The following is a 13,728-nucleotide window of genomic DNA, read 5'->3' on the forward strand; positions in this document are numbered from 1 at the left end:
AGTTTTACGCCGGATGCCCTTCCTGACGCAACTCCACATTACATGGAGTGATGTGGCAGTTGTGGGAGTTGAACCCGGAACCTTCCACACTGAAACCAAGCGCATTAACCACTTGGTCAGCACCCCTGCTTTTTCAGAAATGCCAGTCCGTTGTTTTCATGATTGGCTTTGCAGTCATGTGAGGATTTCAGCACACTCAGTTTTTGGCACACTGTCCAAAGGTGCATGACACGAAAACGTCATCCAGCTGGATGTGACCTTTTTTTCTAATGTCACATTCAGCTGTGTCTTCAGGCCATGTGTTAGTGCCTCATAAGAAATATCTTGTGTCAGCGTTTCCCCTCCCACAGGTCTGGCGTGTTGTCCCGCCCTGCCAACATCAAAAATTCAGATTAAAAAAAAAAAGTGCTTTGTTTTAAGTGAAGCTATTGAAGGAAATTTTTTTAAACTTTTCTAGACTTTAGCTTCTTTTTTCTTTTGTTATACTGTGCATAATTTATTATGCACACATCATCAGAAATGTCAGAAATGATGTGCAACCAAACTGTGCACAATCAACAGTTACACAGCAAAACTAATACTGAAAGACAACAAATGAAACATCACCTAAAAGTATTAAAGCTATTAAGATGGCAGTTTCTAATGAAAAATGTTCTATAAACCTGATTAGAGCTGCAGTGCTTAATCGTGTATTAGCGATCGACCGCATTTATATACAGCTTTTCCATTTGAATCAGAAACTCAAAGCGCTTTGCTATGATGCCTCACATTCACACACGCTGACATCAGGTTGCTGTTTTACACTGGGACCAACGGGGGCATTAAGGATGCTGCCCAAGGGCCCTTTGGGAACCAAGGATCCTCTGGTCTCGAGCCAACACTTATCCACTAGACCATCACCTCCCCTATTGAGTTAATCGCTGAGTAATCTTTTTTATTTTAAGTCTAAATTCTCTGGTTTCAGGATCTTAAATGTGAACTAGTGCATTGCCTGTGGGGATCCACGGGCTCTAGATTGGGTCATGTTTATAAAGTTTGTCCTTGAGATTTCTCAAGGGCGGTAATAAACTATGCGAAGTATCTGTATAATGAGTTTGAATGGTGTGTGAGTCAGAATGTTTTTAGAACCTTAGACCTCAACAGTTTTTAGAAGAGGAACTCAACCCTTTTATTTCCTGTTAATTTATGGTCTTACTCTATTTATAAATTGTTTAGGTTCTAGTTATCATATGCACATTATTGTTATTTTATTATTGCTTCTATTTTGTAATTTGATTTTTAAATGGCCCACAATTAGAGCTGAAACAACTAATCGAGTTAATCGATTAATCAATCAATCAATCAATCAATCAATCAATCAACTTTTTTCTTATATAGCGCCAAATCAGAACAAACAGTTGCCCCAAGGCGCTCCATATTGTAAGGCAAGGCCATACAATAATTATAAAAAACCCCAACGGTCAAAACGACCCCCTATGAGCAAGCACTTGGCAACAGTGGGAAGGAAAAACTCCCTTTTAACAGGAAGAAACCTCCAGCAGAACCAGGCTCAGGGAGGGGCAGTCTTCTGCTGAGACTGGTTGGGGCTGAGGGATAAAACCAGGAAAAAGACATGCCGTTAAAATAGTTAACTAATTTAGTCATTGATTAGTTGCTAAATAACTTTGTTTTACCGCAAATGTTTCGTTTCTGCCATATAACCAACCGAGCTTTGCTTTGAATCTTGAACCAATGAAGGAGTGCTTCGAGCTGCTGCTTCGTTGGTTTCATTTGTTTTATTTCGCTTTATCTTAATTTTTCACCACTAAAACCCCAAAGAGCATATGTCTGTGAGGAATATTTACCTTTTTTATGTTAAACCGACCTGTTATGGTCTTCTGAAACAGTTGATAGTGTATTTTATGCTAATGCATTAGCATGTCTATGGCATTTTCAATGTTTAAGTTAGCATTAAGCATTTCTGGCATTTCAGCATGTTTGTGCATTTGTTTTCTGTATAATAATGAATGACTCAGCGTTTGTTGTCGTAAAAGAGTCAAATGTATTACAAATTATAATATTTTTTAAATTTATTTTTATTTATATATTAATAATAATAGCAACAATAATAATAGTAATAATAACTAATAATGCTACAATACATTTTTAGAGAAAGAACCACATAGTTTACAAGTTATACAGAGAATGTTGCACATATAATGAGTCAGGCTACAGTTTTTGATTTAGGGTTTATGGTTAACTGGTTATGCTAATTGCTCATTTGCAGCAACACAAATACCTCTTTTTTTTCCACCATATATTTTTATAACATTTATATGTTTCAATGTTGTTTATGCAACTCAGCACTTTGATAAAGCATTGCTATTAAAATAAATAATAAATATTAAAATAATTATTTTTGTTCTTTATTTCTAAACTGTTTTATTCTTTATTATTTTATATTTCAACAGCCAAGGGGCATTTGATGATTTGTTGATTTTCAAGTACTTTAAGTTTTCAAATAAAGTTCTGTTGTTAAATAAAGTGATGGAAGGAGACAAAAATTGTTTCTCTGGCACATTTTAAAACAATTCCCCGCTAATCCGATTAATTGTGTCGAAACCCCATCAGATTCATCGACGATCCAAATAATCGTTTGTTGCAGCCCTACCCACAATGGAAATAAGTGTTTACACTTTCATTTGTCATTCATGTATTTTTAATGTATTTACAGTTATATTATGTACTTATGTTGAACTTGATAAATAAAATCATGCGCACACGCACTCACGCTTTTAATGTACAGATGATTTACTGCCCCCTGCTGGAATGACGTGTGAGCCAGGCATGTAATTGTCAATGTAAATTGTTCAGAGTTGTTTGCTAATGCCCGTAGTTTCTCCAAGAATATTAGTCCTATCAAACATTATGTTTGGCGGCATTCAGCCTTGAGCCAAAATCAATCAATCAATCAATTTTTTTTATATAGCGCCAAATCACAACAAACAGTTGCCCCAAGGCGCTTTATATTGTAAGGCAAGGCCATACAATAATTATGTAAAACCCCAACGGTCAAAACGACCCCCTGTGAGCAAGCACTTGGCTACAGTGGGAAGGAAAAACTCCCTTTTAACAGGAAGAAACCTCCAGCAGAACCAGGCTCAGGGAGGGGCAGTCTTCTGCTGGGACTGGTTGGGGTTGAGGGAAAGAACCAGGAAAAGGACATGCTGTGGAGGGGAGCAGAGATCGATCACTAATGATTAAATGCAGAGTGGTGCATACAGAGCAAAAAGAGAAAGAAACAGTGCATCATGGGAACCCCCCAGCAGTCTACGTCTATAGCAGCATAACTAAGGGATGGTTCAGGGTCACCTGATCCAGCCCTAACTATAAGCTTTAGCAAAAAGGAAAGTTTTAAGCCTAATCTTAAAAGTAGAGAGGGTGTCTGTCTCCTTGATCTGAATTGGGAGCTGGTTCCACAGGAGAGGAGCCTGAAAGCTGAAGGCTCTGCCTCCCATTCTACTCTTACAAACCCTAGGAACTACAAGTAAGCCTGCAGTCTGAGAGCGAAGCACTCTATTGGGGTGATATGGTACTACGAGGTCCCTAAGATAAGATGGGACCTGATTATTCAAAACCTTATAAGTAAGAAGAAGAATTTTAAATTCTATTCTAGAATTAACAGGAAGCCAATGAAGAGAGGCCAATATGGGTGAGATATGCTCTCTCATTCTAGTCCCCGTCAGTACTCTAGCTGCAGCATTTTGAATTAACTGAAGGCTTTTTAGGGAACTTTTAGGACAACCTGATAATAATGAATTACAATAGTCCAGCCTAGAGGAAATAAATGCATGAATTAGTTTTTCAGCATCACTCTGAGACAAGACCTTTCTAATTTTAGAGATATTGCGTAAATGCAAAAAAGCAGTCCTACATATTTGTTTAATATGCGCTTTGAATGACATATCCTGATCAAAAATGACTCCAAGATTTCTCACAGTATTACTAGAGGTCAGGGTAATGCCATCCAGAGTAAGGATCTGGTTAGACACCATGTTTCTAAGATTTGTGGGGCCAAGTACAATAACTTCAGTTTTATCTGCGTTTAAAAGCAGGAAATTAGAGGTCATCCATGTCTTTATGTCTGTAAGACAATCCTGCAGTTTAGCTAATTGGTGTGTGTCCTCTGGCTTCATGGATAGATAAAGCTGGGTATCATCTGCGTAACAATGAAATTTAAGCAATACCGTCTAATAATACTGCCTAAGGGAAACATGTATAAAGTGAATAAAATTGGTCCTAGCACAGAACCTTGTGGAACTCCATAATTAACTTTAGTCTGTGAAGAAGATTCCCCATTTACATGAACAAATTGTAATCTATTAGACAAATATGATTCAAACCACCGCAGCGCAGTGCCTTTAATACCTATGACATGCTCTAATCTCTGTAATAAAATTTTATGGTCAACAGTATCAAAAGCAGCACTGAGGTCTAACAGAACAAGCACAGAGATGAGTCCACTGTCCGAGGCCATAAGAAGATCATTTGTAACCTTTACTAATGCTGTTTCTGTACTATGATGAATTCTAAAACCTGACTGAAACTCTTCAAATAGACCATTCCTCTGCAGATGATCAGTTAGCTGTTTTACAACTACCCTTTCAAGAATTTTTGAGAGAAAAGGAAGGTTGGAGATTGGCCTATAATTAGCTAAGATAGCTGGGTCAAGTGATGGCTTTTTAAGTAATGGTTTAATTACTGCCACCTTAAAAGCCTGTGGTACATAGCCAACTAACAAAGATAGATTGATCATATTTAAGATCGAAGCATTAAATAATGGTAGGGCTTCCTTGAGCAGCCTGGTAGGAATGGGGTCTAATAAACATGTTGATGGTTTGGATGAAGTAACTAATGAAAATAACTCAGACAGAACAATCAGAGAGAAAGAGTCTAACCAAATACCGGCATCACTGAAAGCAGCCAAAGATAACGATACGTCTTTGGGATGGTTATGAGTAATTTTTTCTCTAATAGTTAAAATTTTGTTAGCAAAGAAAGTCATGAAGTCATTACTAGTTAAAGTTAATGGAATACTCAGCTCAATAGAGCTCTGACTCTTTGTCAGCCTGGCTACAGTGCTGAAAAGAAACCTGGGGTTGTTCTTATTTTCTTCAATTAGTGATGAGTAGAAAGATGTCCTAGCTTTACGGAGGGCTTTTTTATAGAGCAACATACTCTTTTTCCAGGCTAAGCGAAGATCTTCTAAATTAGTGAGACGCCATTTCCTCTCCAACTTACGGGTTATCTGCTTTAAGCTGCGAGTTTGTGAGTTATACCACGGAGTCAGGCACTTCTGATTAAAGCTCTCTTTTTCAGAGGAGCTACAGCATCCAAAGTTGTCTTCAATGAGGATGTAAAACTATTGACGAGATACTCTATCTCACTTACAGAGTTTAGGTAGCTACTCTGCACTGTGTTGGTATATGGCATTAGAGAACATAAAGAAGGAATCATATCCTTAAACCTAGTTACAGCGCTTTCTGAAAGACTTCTAATGTAATGAAACTTATTCCCCACTGCTGGGTAGTCCATCAGAGTAAATGTAAATGTTATTAAGAAATGATCAGACAGAAGGGAGTTTTCAGGGAATACTGTTAAGTCTTCTATTTCCATACCATAAGTCAGAACAAGATCTAAGATATGATTAAAGTGGTGGGTGGACTCATTTACTTTTTGAGCAAAGCCAATAGAGTCTAATAATAGATTAAATGCAGTGTTGAGGCTGTCATTCTCAGCATCTGGGTGGATGTTAAAATCGCCCACTATAATACATCGTGCCACTAAATGCATAAACATACAGCAAATGGGTCACTTCATGAAAAGGAGTCACCATTACTCAAGCCAGCATTATTGGTCGGTAAAAACAGAACAGCCCCATGTGCAGGGAAAAAAATAAATAATCGAAATAAATTAAATAACTGTGATAACATAGAGGATATAAGTACCTTTTTCTTTTTTGAGTTTTTATCTGAAAAAGGGGACACCAAACCCCACCAAATTTGTGGCACACAGCACCTAAGTATTGTATTGGCAAAATAAACAAAAATCACTTCAACAAATTGATCTGAATTTGCTTCTAATTTGATGGGCAGAGAGTAAAATTAATTTCCCCCCATAGACCAGTGTCTTAATCACTCGGTATGGCTGCAGAGAGCATGCGAGAGCCTTAATCCCATGGGGAGATCGAATTTAGTTGAACAATAAAGTAAAAGTCATCAATGAATTCAATTTAGATGTCAATTTATTTCATTTCATTTATGTAGCTCCAAAACAAATTTTTATTTCGCATCCCAGTTTGACCAGTGGCGCTTGAGTCCTAATATAACTGCCAAAAATAGCACTCTAAGGCTTTCCTGCGAGCCCATCCAAAAAAAAAAACAAAAACATATCATGACTTATGTCAGTTGTGGATTTTATGTATTGCCCATGATGCGTATATTCATATCTTACAGTCTATATCACCTTGCTACGAAATGTAAAAATTGACCCTCATGTCACATATTGTGACCTCTTTTCATGAAGTGACCCAAATGTCAGCTCTCCCCAGTTTGTCAGTGATCGAAGTTGCACGGACACATGCACGCATGCAGAATGTTTCGTCTTTTCTGCATTTTGCCACCAGCAGGTGCTTTTATTTTTTACACATCCACAAACAGGGACGGTGGCGAAAGATATCAAATGTACTACACGTTTCACTTATGGTAACGGCAACATGACACTTAACTAAATCAATTCATCTACAAAACACAATAAACCAATAACCTAACAACACTGTTAAACTCATATGAACTACAGTAACAAAATTTAAAACCCTAAACTCACATGGTGGATTGCAGCACAATGGCCATTGTTCAATGTTGTTAGCTAATATCGCTAATTTTACCAAAAACATTTATCCTATCAACTTTCCATTTTCGCAACATTCATTCTTGTCCCAAAATACATAAGCATACCGAAGGGCAAATGTCAGCTCTCCCCGGTTTCTCTGTGATTGAAGCCGAACCCACATACGCTCACACGCACAGAGGCCACGTGGCTATTATAATCAAGATATTTTATGGTGTCATGTCTAATCTTTTTCCTCCTCTCGGGCAGTAAACTGAATGTTTTTGGATTGTGGAAAAAACAAAAAAACAACATTTGAGGACATCGTCTCAGGTTTTGGGAGACACTGATCGACATTTTATGAACCAAACACCTTATTGTCTAATTGATTAAGCTAATTGACAGGTTAGTTAATGATGAAAATAATTGTTAGTTGCAGTTGTAAACCAGATCAAAGTGAGATTTGACTTCATGAGCATGTTGTCTTTCTTGTGGTGTCGGTGTAGCAGAACTCTGATTGGATGATGCATCGACCGAATGATCAAAGATTCCACCACTTTAAAGAGCTCAACACATTAGCAGGATCAGTTTCACAAGTGTTGCTGGCTACACGTCACCTGTGAGCGCCAAAAAGACAAAGACCCTGCCGCGTCACCGCGCTGTCAGTTATGAAGCAGCTAGATTTTCTTGGCTCGGACAGTCGCGGCCTCTCAGCTTTCAGGCTCAGCAAAGGTCATCTGAGTGACGGCTCATCAAATGTACAGACATAAACTGTTTTTAATGCTTATTTTTTAATTTAAAAGAGGATTTGTGAAAATCAGTATGTTGGCGTGAGGACTTTCCAAGTGCTAATTAACGCTGGTGTTTGATGAGTTGGCCACGGGTGCAGGGTGCATGTGAGGGTTTTGAAGCTCTGTTATGTTTTTTTTTCTTTTCTCCTTGCAGGCCTCTGAGCTGTGCACCTGCTGTCCGTGTGCTTCTGTCAAAGACGGCGTGAAGGACAAAGACAAAAATGTCAAGAAGACCATCCCAAAGATTTTCTATGGAACACGAACACATAAACAGATAACTCAGATCGCCCACGAGCTGAAGCGCACCACTTACTCCAGCGTGCCCATGACCATCTTATCCAGCAGAGACCACACGTGTGTGAACCCCGAGGTGGCGCCGCACTCTAACCGCAAGGAGCGCTGCAAAGACCTGCTGGAGGGCAAGGATGTGAGTGCCAGCACAGAGCTACAATCACCGGAGCCAGAGCAAGGCTTCATGGGTTTCTAGATCACAGAACTAAAACTATTAACTGGTTAGCTGTTTGATAAATGATTTTTTTTTATTTTTTTTTTACAACTTTTATTTTTATGATGATACTTAAAAACATCTGAAAAAACCCTCATCAGTAAACCACATTTTTAAATCTGTAGCTTCACCTTGTGAAGTTTCCATCATCATTTTCCTGATTTCACCTGTTTGCTGACCAGCTGCAAGTAAGACTCGATGTATTCACTCTCAGACATTTTCCAATATGATATCGATAGAAGTGTCCACATATCAATACGTTCACACGTTGATGCATCGTGCTGTGAGCCCCATTGTTCGTCCTCATTCTCTGTCTCTGTCTCTTTGTCTCTTTCTGTCTCTCTCTCTCTGTCTCATTTTAGGTCTTTTTCTAATCCATGTTGTGAAGTTGGTCATATTTGTGGACTTTTCTGCCAAACATATTTGATCCATGATCAACATGTAACCGATGTGATTTACGTCCTGCCTTGTTCAGGTTCTGGGTCTGAGTACGGTTTGAAAAAAAAAAAAGTGTGGTCTTTTAATTAAGGTAATACGGTCCCACTTTCCTCGAATTGGTGAGTGTCTGTTATTGGGCACATCCAGACTGCTCTGTCTGGTACATGGGAGGGGTTTTTAATGGAAATACATTACAGTGACACGGGACAATTTGTCCTAAATGAGTGAAAATCTGTGATACAAAATCCGTTACATACGGTGTTTTTTTACATGGAAAACCAAACAAAGCATTGGGACTTTGGCTTTTGTCCGGTGAGTGTGAATATCCAGTTTATCCGATGACAGTTTAGGTGAGTTTTACTGTATTTGTTTTTAATGCATTAGATTTATATATTACCCGATTATCTTATAATAGAGATGCTAAAATATGCATTTTATTTTTATATTTGAATTACAGTTTCTCATAATCCATGTATGACATCACACACTGGAGTAACGTAATTCATCAGTGTCTGCGCTCTCTGTGTCCATTACAGGGCAGGTCCTGCCGCTACTACTACGGCATTCAAAGGATGCGGGACCAGAGCATACTACAGAAGGTCCACGGACTCCATCAGGCCTGGGACATCGAGGACCTGGTACGACTGGGCCGGAAGCTGCGAGCATGTTCCTATTATTCCGCCCGTGAACTGATGCAGGGTGCTTCGATCGTTTTCTGCCCCTATAACTACCTGTTGGACCCTCTCATCAGAGAAAGTGTGAGTACACACCTCAGACAGGACCATGGACTGTCAGGAGGATGCTGCACGCACTCAAACAGCTGTTCTAGAATCTCAGGTCCAGGCAGGTCTGAGGACATAACGCTGTGTTTTGATTGACGTAGTTAGGTACAGGTCTGGGGTTTGTTGGTGGCATAATTTCAGTTCGGGGGGGTAAATACAATATTTTCTTACTCATTGTTCCTGGCCACCTGCCTCCATTTGGTCCTTAAGGTTCCAGCCCTGTAGTTCCTGATCCATAGAAAAATCTAATGTCTACCACTGGGACTAAAACATGCTACAAATATTTGCCCTCTGTCTGCCAGAGGAACAGTTCCTGAGTATGGCAGCAGTTCCTGGTTGTTGATGGTGCTGTCTTGAACTCCTGTGTTTTTCAGAGAAAAAGCAACAGATGAACTGGACGCCAACGTGAACTGTTCCAGCGTTTTGGAACCTGTTTGCTATTAGCTGAGGTCTTAGGTGACACGGCTTCTAAAACCTTCTGTCTTTCCTCGCTGCCTTTGATGTCTGCCTCCGTCAGATGGAGATCAACCTGGAAGGCCAAATCTTAGTCCTGGATGAAGCCCATAACATAGAGGACTGTGCCCGAGAGAGTGCCAGCTTCACGTTGGACTACAACAGCCTGCTGATGTCCAGGGACGACTTGGATGGCATGGTCAAGTGCAACATCAGATGCTCGCTTCATGAGCCGCTCAGGAACTTCTGCTACAGCCTGCTGAAGTCAGTGACACTCGTGCTTACCTGTAGCCATGTGTGGATGGACGATGCTCCTTATTCAGGATGTGTTTTTGTTACCGTGCAGCTGGATCCAGGCGAGCCAAGGCCTGATGTCTGAACGGGGATATGAGAGCGCCTCTAAAGTTTGGACCGGCAGGGAGGTACTGGACATCTTCCACAACCTGGGCATCACTGCTGACACCTTTAACTTGCTGAAGGTAAATCACATATATTTTAACAACATCTTTATGTCTTTGTTTGTTTATTTATTTTTTGGGGTTGGGCCTTCTGGGTAATGTAGTTCTTGATAAGGCTGCACGGAGGCAGGTGGGACTCCTTCCTCGTTTTAGCCCAGCTTCCTTCCTGGTATGTGGTATCTTATCAGAAGATTGGCTTTGGATGTCTACCTCACTTCTGAAGACCATCTATCAGAAAAATCTTATTGGGACTTTTCTGATCTTCTGCTTTCAAACATGTCTGTTTTAAGCAAACACATTTTCTATCTTTGGTTAATCATTTAAGATTTTAACTGAAAAATGTGGCAGGTTTTCAGCCTTCAGTGAGAATCACCATATTTTACGGAGTATAGGTCACGTTTGTTTTGTTAGTAACTTAAGTGCTCCTGCGACTTATATACTGAAAAATCCTACATTTGTTTTTAATAATTATAATAATGACTATTTATGGAGGAGTTAACCAGGAATCAAAGCACTAAACAACATCAGCTGTAATAAAAAAGTACACTACAACAATGTGTAAAATTCTCAAATTAAAAAGCTGATAATAACAGAAAAAAGGTGCAACATGTACTCAGGTGTGACTGATAAGAGTTGTTTGAGAGTTGAGGTGTTTTTTAACAGGTGTGACTTGTACTCTGGAAAATACGGTACTCAAGCCTGCTTAGTACAGTTACAGTCATATGTTTACATACACTCTGAAATCAACACAAGAAGGAACTGGTTCTTCAGGAGTCAGTCCTGTGGAGGCCCTGAGAAGCGTTGGTGCTTAGCCCGGATATTGTAGTGACTCACAGGTGAGTCTATGACTCCCCCTGGATGTGATGTCAGTCCATCGCAGGTTACTTCCCATTTACAGCCGGGTGCACTGGTACAGTGCGGATAAAGTAACATGGTGGCTTAGTGGTTAGCACTGCTGTCTCACAACAAGAAGGTCATAGGCTCGATTCCCACCCATGACCTTTCTTTGTGGAGTTTTCATGTTCTCCCTGTGTTTGTATGTGTTTCCTCCGGGTGCTCTGGTTTTCTCCCACATTTAAAGACGTCCAGGTTAGGTGAATTGGAAACAGTTCTGGTCTCCTTTGTTAAAGAGATCTTGATCTCAGTGGGACTCATCTGGTTAAATGAAGGTTAAATTTTAATTTTGTAAGGTATCGTGTCCAAGGACACAGACTGGTAGTGTGACTGGGAATTGAACCCATGCCTTCTTACTGGTAGCCCAACTCTGACCTCTTTGACCTAGTTGCTGATTCTCCAGGTGGGCCCTTAAATACAGACAAAGGTTCCCAATTAACTCAGAATCATGTCAGTTAGTTATTCAGAAGCTTTTAAAAGTTATTACACCAATTTCTGGAATCTTCTGGATTCTGCTGTTTAAAGAGGAATTCATCTCTCTGTATGTAAACCTTTGACCCACTGAAAATCTGACAGCATGAAAAATAAATTATTTCATGAAATAATTTCAGTGCAGGGAGAAATTAATTTCGGAATCTGAAATTAAAAATGTTAGATTCCATAGAGACATTCAAGTCCAGACTGAAGACACGTCCCTCTTGTATGGCTAGCATACCAGTGTAGTATGGAACTATGCTTCCTCTCCTTTTAACTCATCTTATTAGCAACTGAACAGGTCTCTACCTCACTACATGTAATTTCTGGGTCTGTTAGTGAAGCTCAGTTCTAGCTGCTGGCGATCACTGTAGTAATCTCTCTGCTTCCCCGTTGACTTACTGCTGGTGACTTAATGACTCAGGTGCAGTTATTTCCGGTCAACTGATTCTGCTCTTTCTCTCTGTCTGAGGCACTGACAACACCAATGACTGATCCTGGCCCTGCACCACAGGGTGCCGGCTGACCTCAGGATGCCACGCCTTTTTCACCACTGACCGGAGGTCCTGCCCTGCAGCCAAGCTAGTGCTGGACATAGACAGCTATCTATTAGAGACCCAAGACAAACTCTACTTTAGTTTCAATTAAGGACCCTGTTTTTGTGGCTCTTTTGTTTCTAAACAAATTCTTGTACCATCTGTAAAAACTGTGTAACTGTTAGAATGGACTAAGCAGTGGGTCACCCCTTTGAGTCTGGTCTGCTTGAGGTTTCTTCCTCATTGTCAGCAGAGGGATTTTTTTTTTCTACCACTGGTGCCTGTGTCACCTGTGGCTGGTCATTGGTAAGGTTAGACCTTACGTGTGTGAAGCACCTTGAGGCAGCTTTGTTGTGATTTGGCACTACACAAATAAAATAACTTGAATATGTTTATATGAAAACTACCAGGGTACCCTGGTTGTACCTTAGTGAAAGATCTCATAGACATTTGTAATTGCTTCACCTTTGACAGTACTGTTGCTAGGCAACCCCTAGGCAACTGATCAGTACCTTTAATTAACATTAGGACCTACTGTGTGCAAAGTGTTTAGATGCTGTGCACAGACAGACACACAGAAACATGCAAAGACATGGGACTTTTAACTTCTAGTCCATAGGTATTTGGATAAACCCAGTCCTGTCCCTTTTTTCATAATAAATTAGTTGCCATAGTTACTGTTGTTACCTGTACAAAGCTCTCCAGGTGAAGCTTGGCTAGAAGATGAGAACTTGAGCATCATATACTTTTGTCATTGTGCAGCAAAACCTGGCCTTTGTGTTGGATAAAGAGGAGTATGTTAATGGTAAAGAGGATGTGGTGCTGGTTCAAACGATCAATGCATCCACCTCCATCTTACTGAAGAGCCTCTTCATGGTGCTGGACTTCCTCTACAGAGACAACTGCAGGTCAGACATGGTCCAAAGACATCTTCAGAGTTAAAAGTAGTTCCGGTGTCTTGGATGAGTTGTTGCCAGGCAGAATTGGTCAGTTCTGCGCTGTATGTCTGTAGGTTTGCTGATGACTACAGGGTGGCTCTTCAGAGGAGCTACACTTGGACCAACCAGATCCCACCTGACACTTTTGCCGGCCCGAGTCTCGGAGTCTGGTCTCGACACAGACAACGGCAGAGCGGCCGCGTCAAAGCAGAAGTCCTGACCCTGAGCTTCTGGTGCCTCAGCCCTGCTGTGGTGAGACTCACGACTGCTGTAGGACACTGAGATTCTGACAAATATTTATTCATTCAGTGGATACGTGATCCGTGTTTCATTTATGTGCCATGTTTACGATGTCAGTGAAGGCAACACGACGCTTTGGGCACTCCTTCCAGCAGGTCGGAGACATTGTTTCTCTGATGTCACCGTATAATTCTAGATACCGATATTTTTGTTTTTTAATCACCTGTCAAGCTCTCTCTTTTTTTAGTGTATCATTTGCTTATCAGTGTAGTTGAGGATTATTTTTCTGTTGATCAGATCAGCCTTTGAGTCAGTGCTATCAGTCATTTATCTCTTAACATGTTTTTGCTTT

General features: G+C 40.3%; 1 protein-coding gene across 1 annotated transcript in view; it reads left to right on the top strand.

The window, feature by feature from the left end:
• Positions 1–13,728, top strand: part of brip1 (BRCA1 interacting protein C-terminal helicase 1) — a 148,360-nt gene that overhangs the window by 65,362 nt on the left and 69,270 nt on the right. The window contains 6 exon segments of the mRNA XM_034168974.1: positions 7,813–8,085; positions 9,138–9,359; positions 9,901–10,100; positions 10,183–10,315; positions 12,961–13,106; positions 13,211–13,388. Of these exon segments, the coding sequence (XP_034024865.1) occupies positions 7,813–8,085; positions 9,138–9,359; positions 9,901–10,100; positions 10,183–10,315; positions 12,961–13,106; positions 13,211–13,388 (1,152 nt within the window).

Source organism: Thalassophryne amazonica, chromosome 4, assembly GCF_902500255.1.
Source record: "Thalassophryne amazonica chromosome 4, fThaAma1.1, whole genome shotgun sequence".
In the NCBI taxonomy this organism is placed as follows: domain Eukaryota; kingdom Metazoa; phylum Chordata; class Actinopteri; order Batrachoidiformes; family Batrachoididae; genus Thalassophryne; species Thalassophryne amazonica.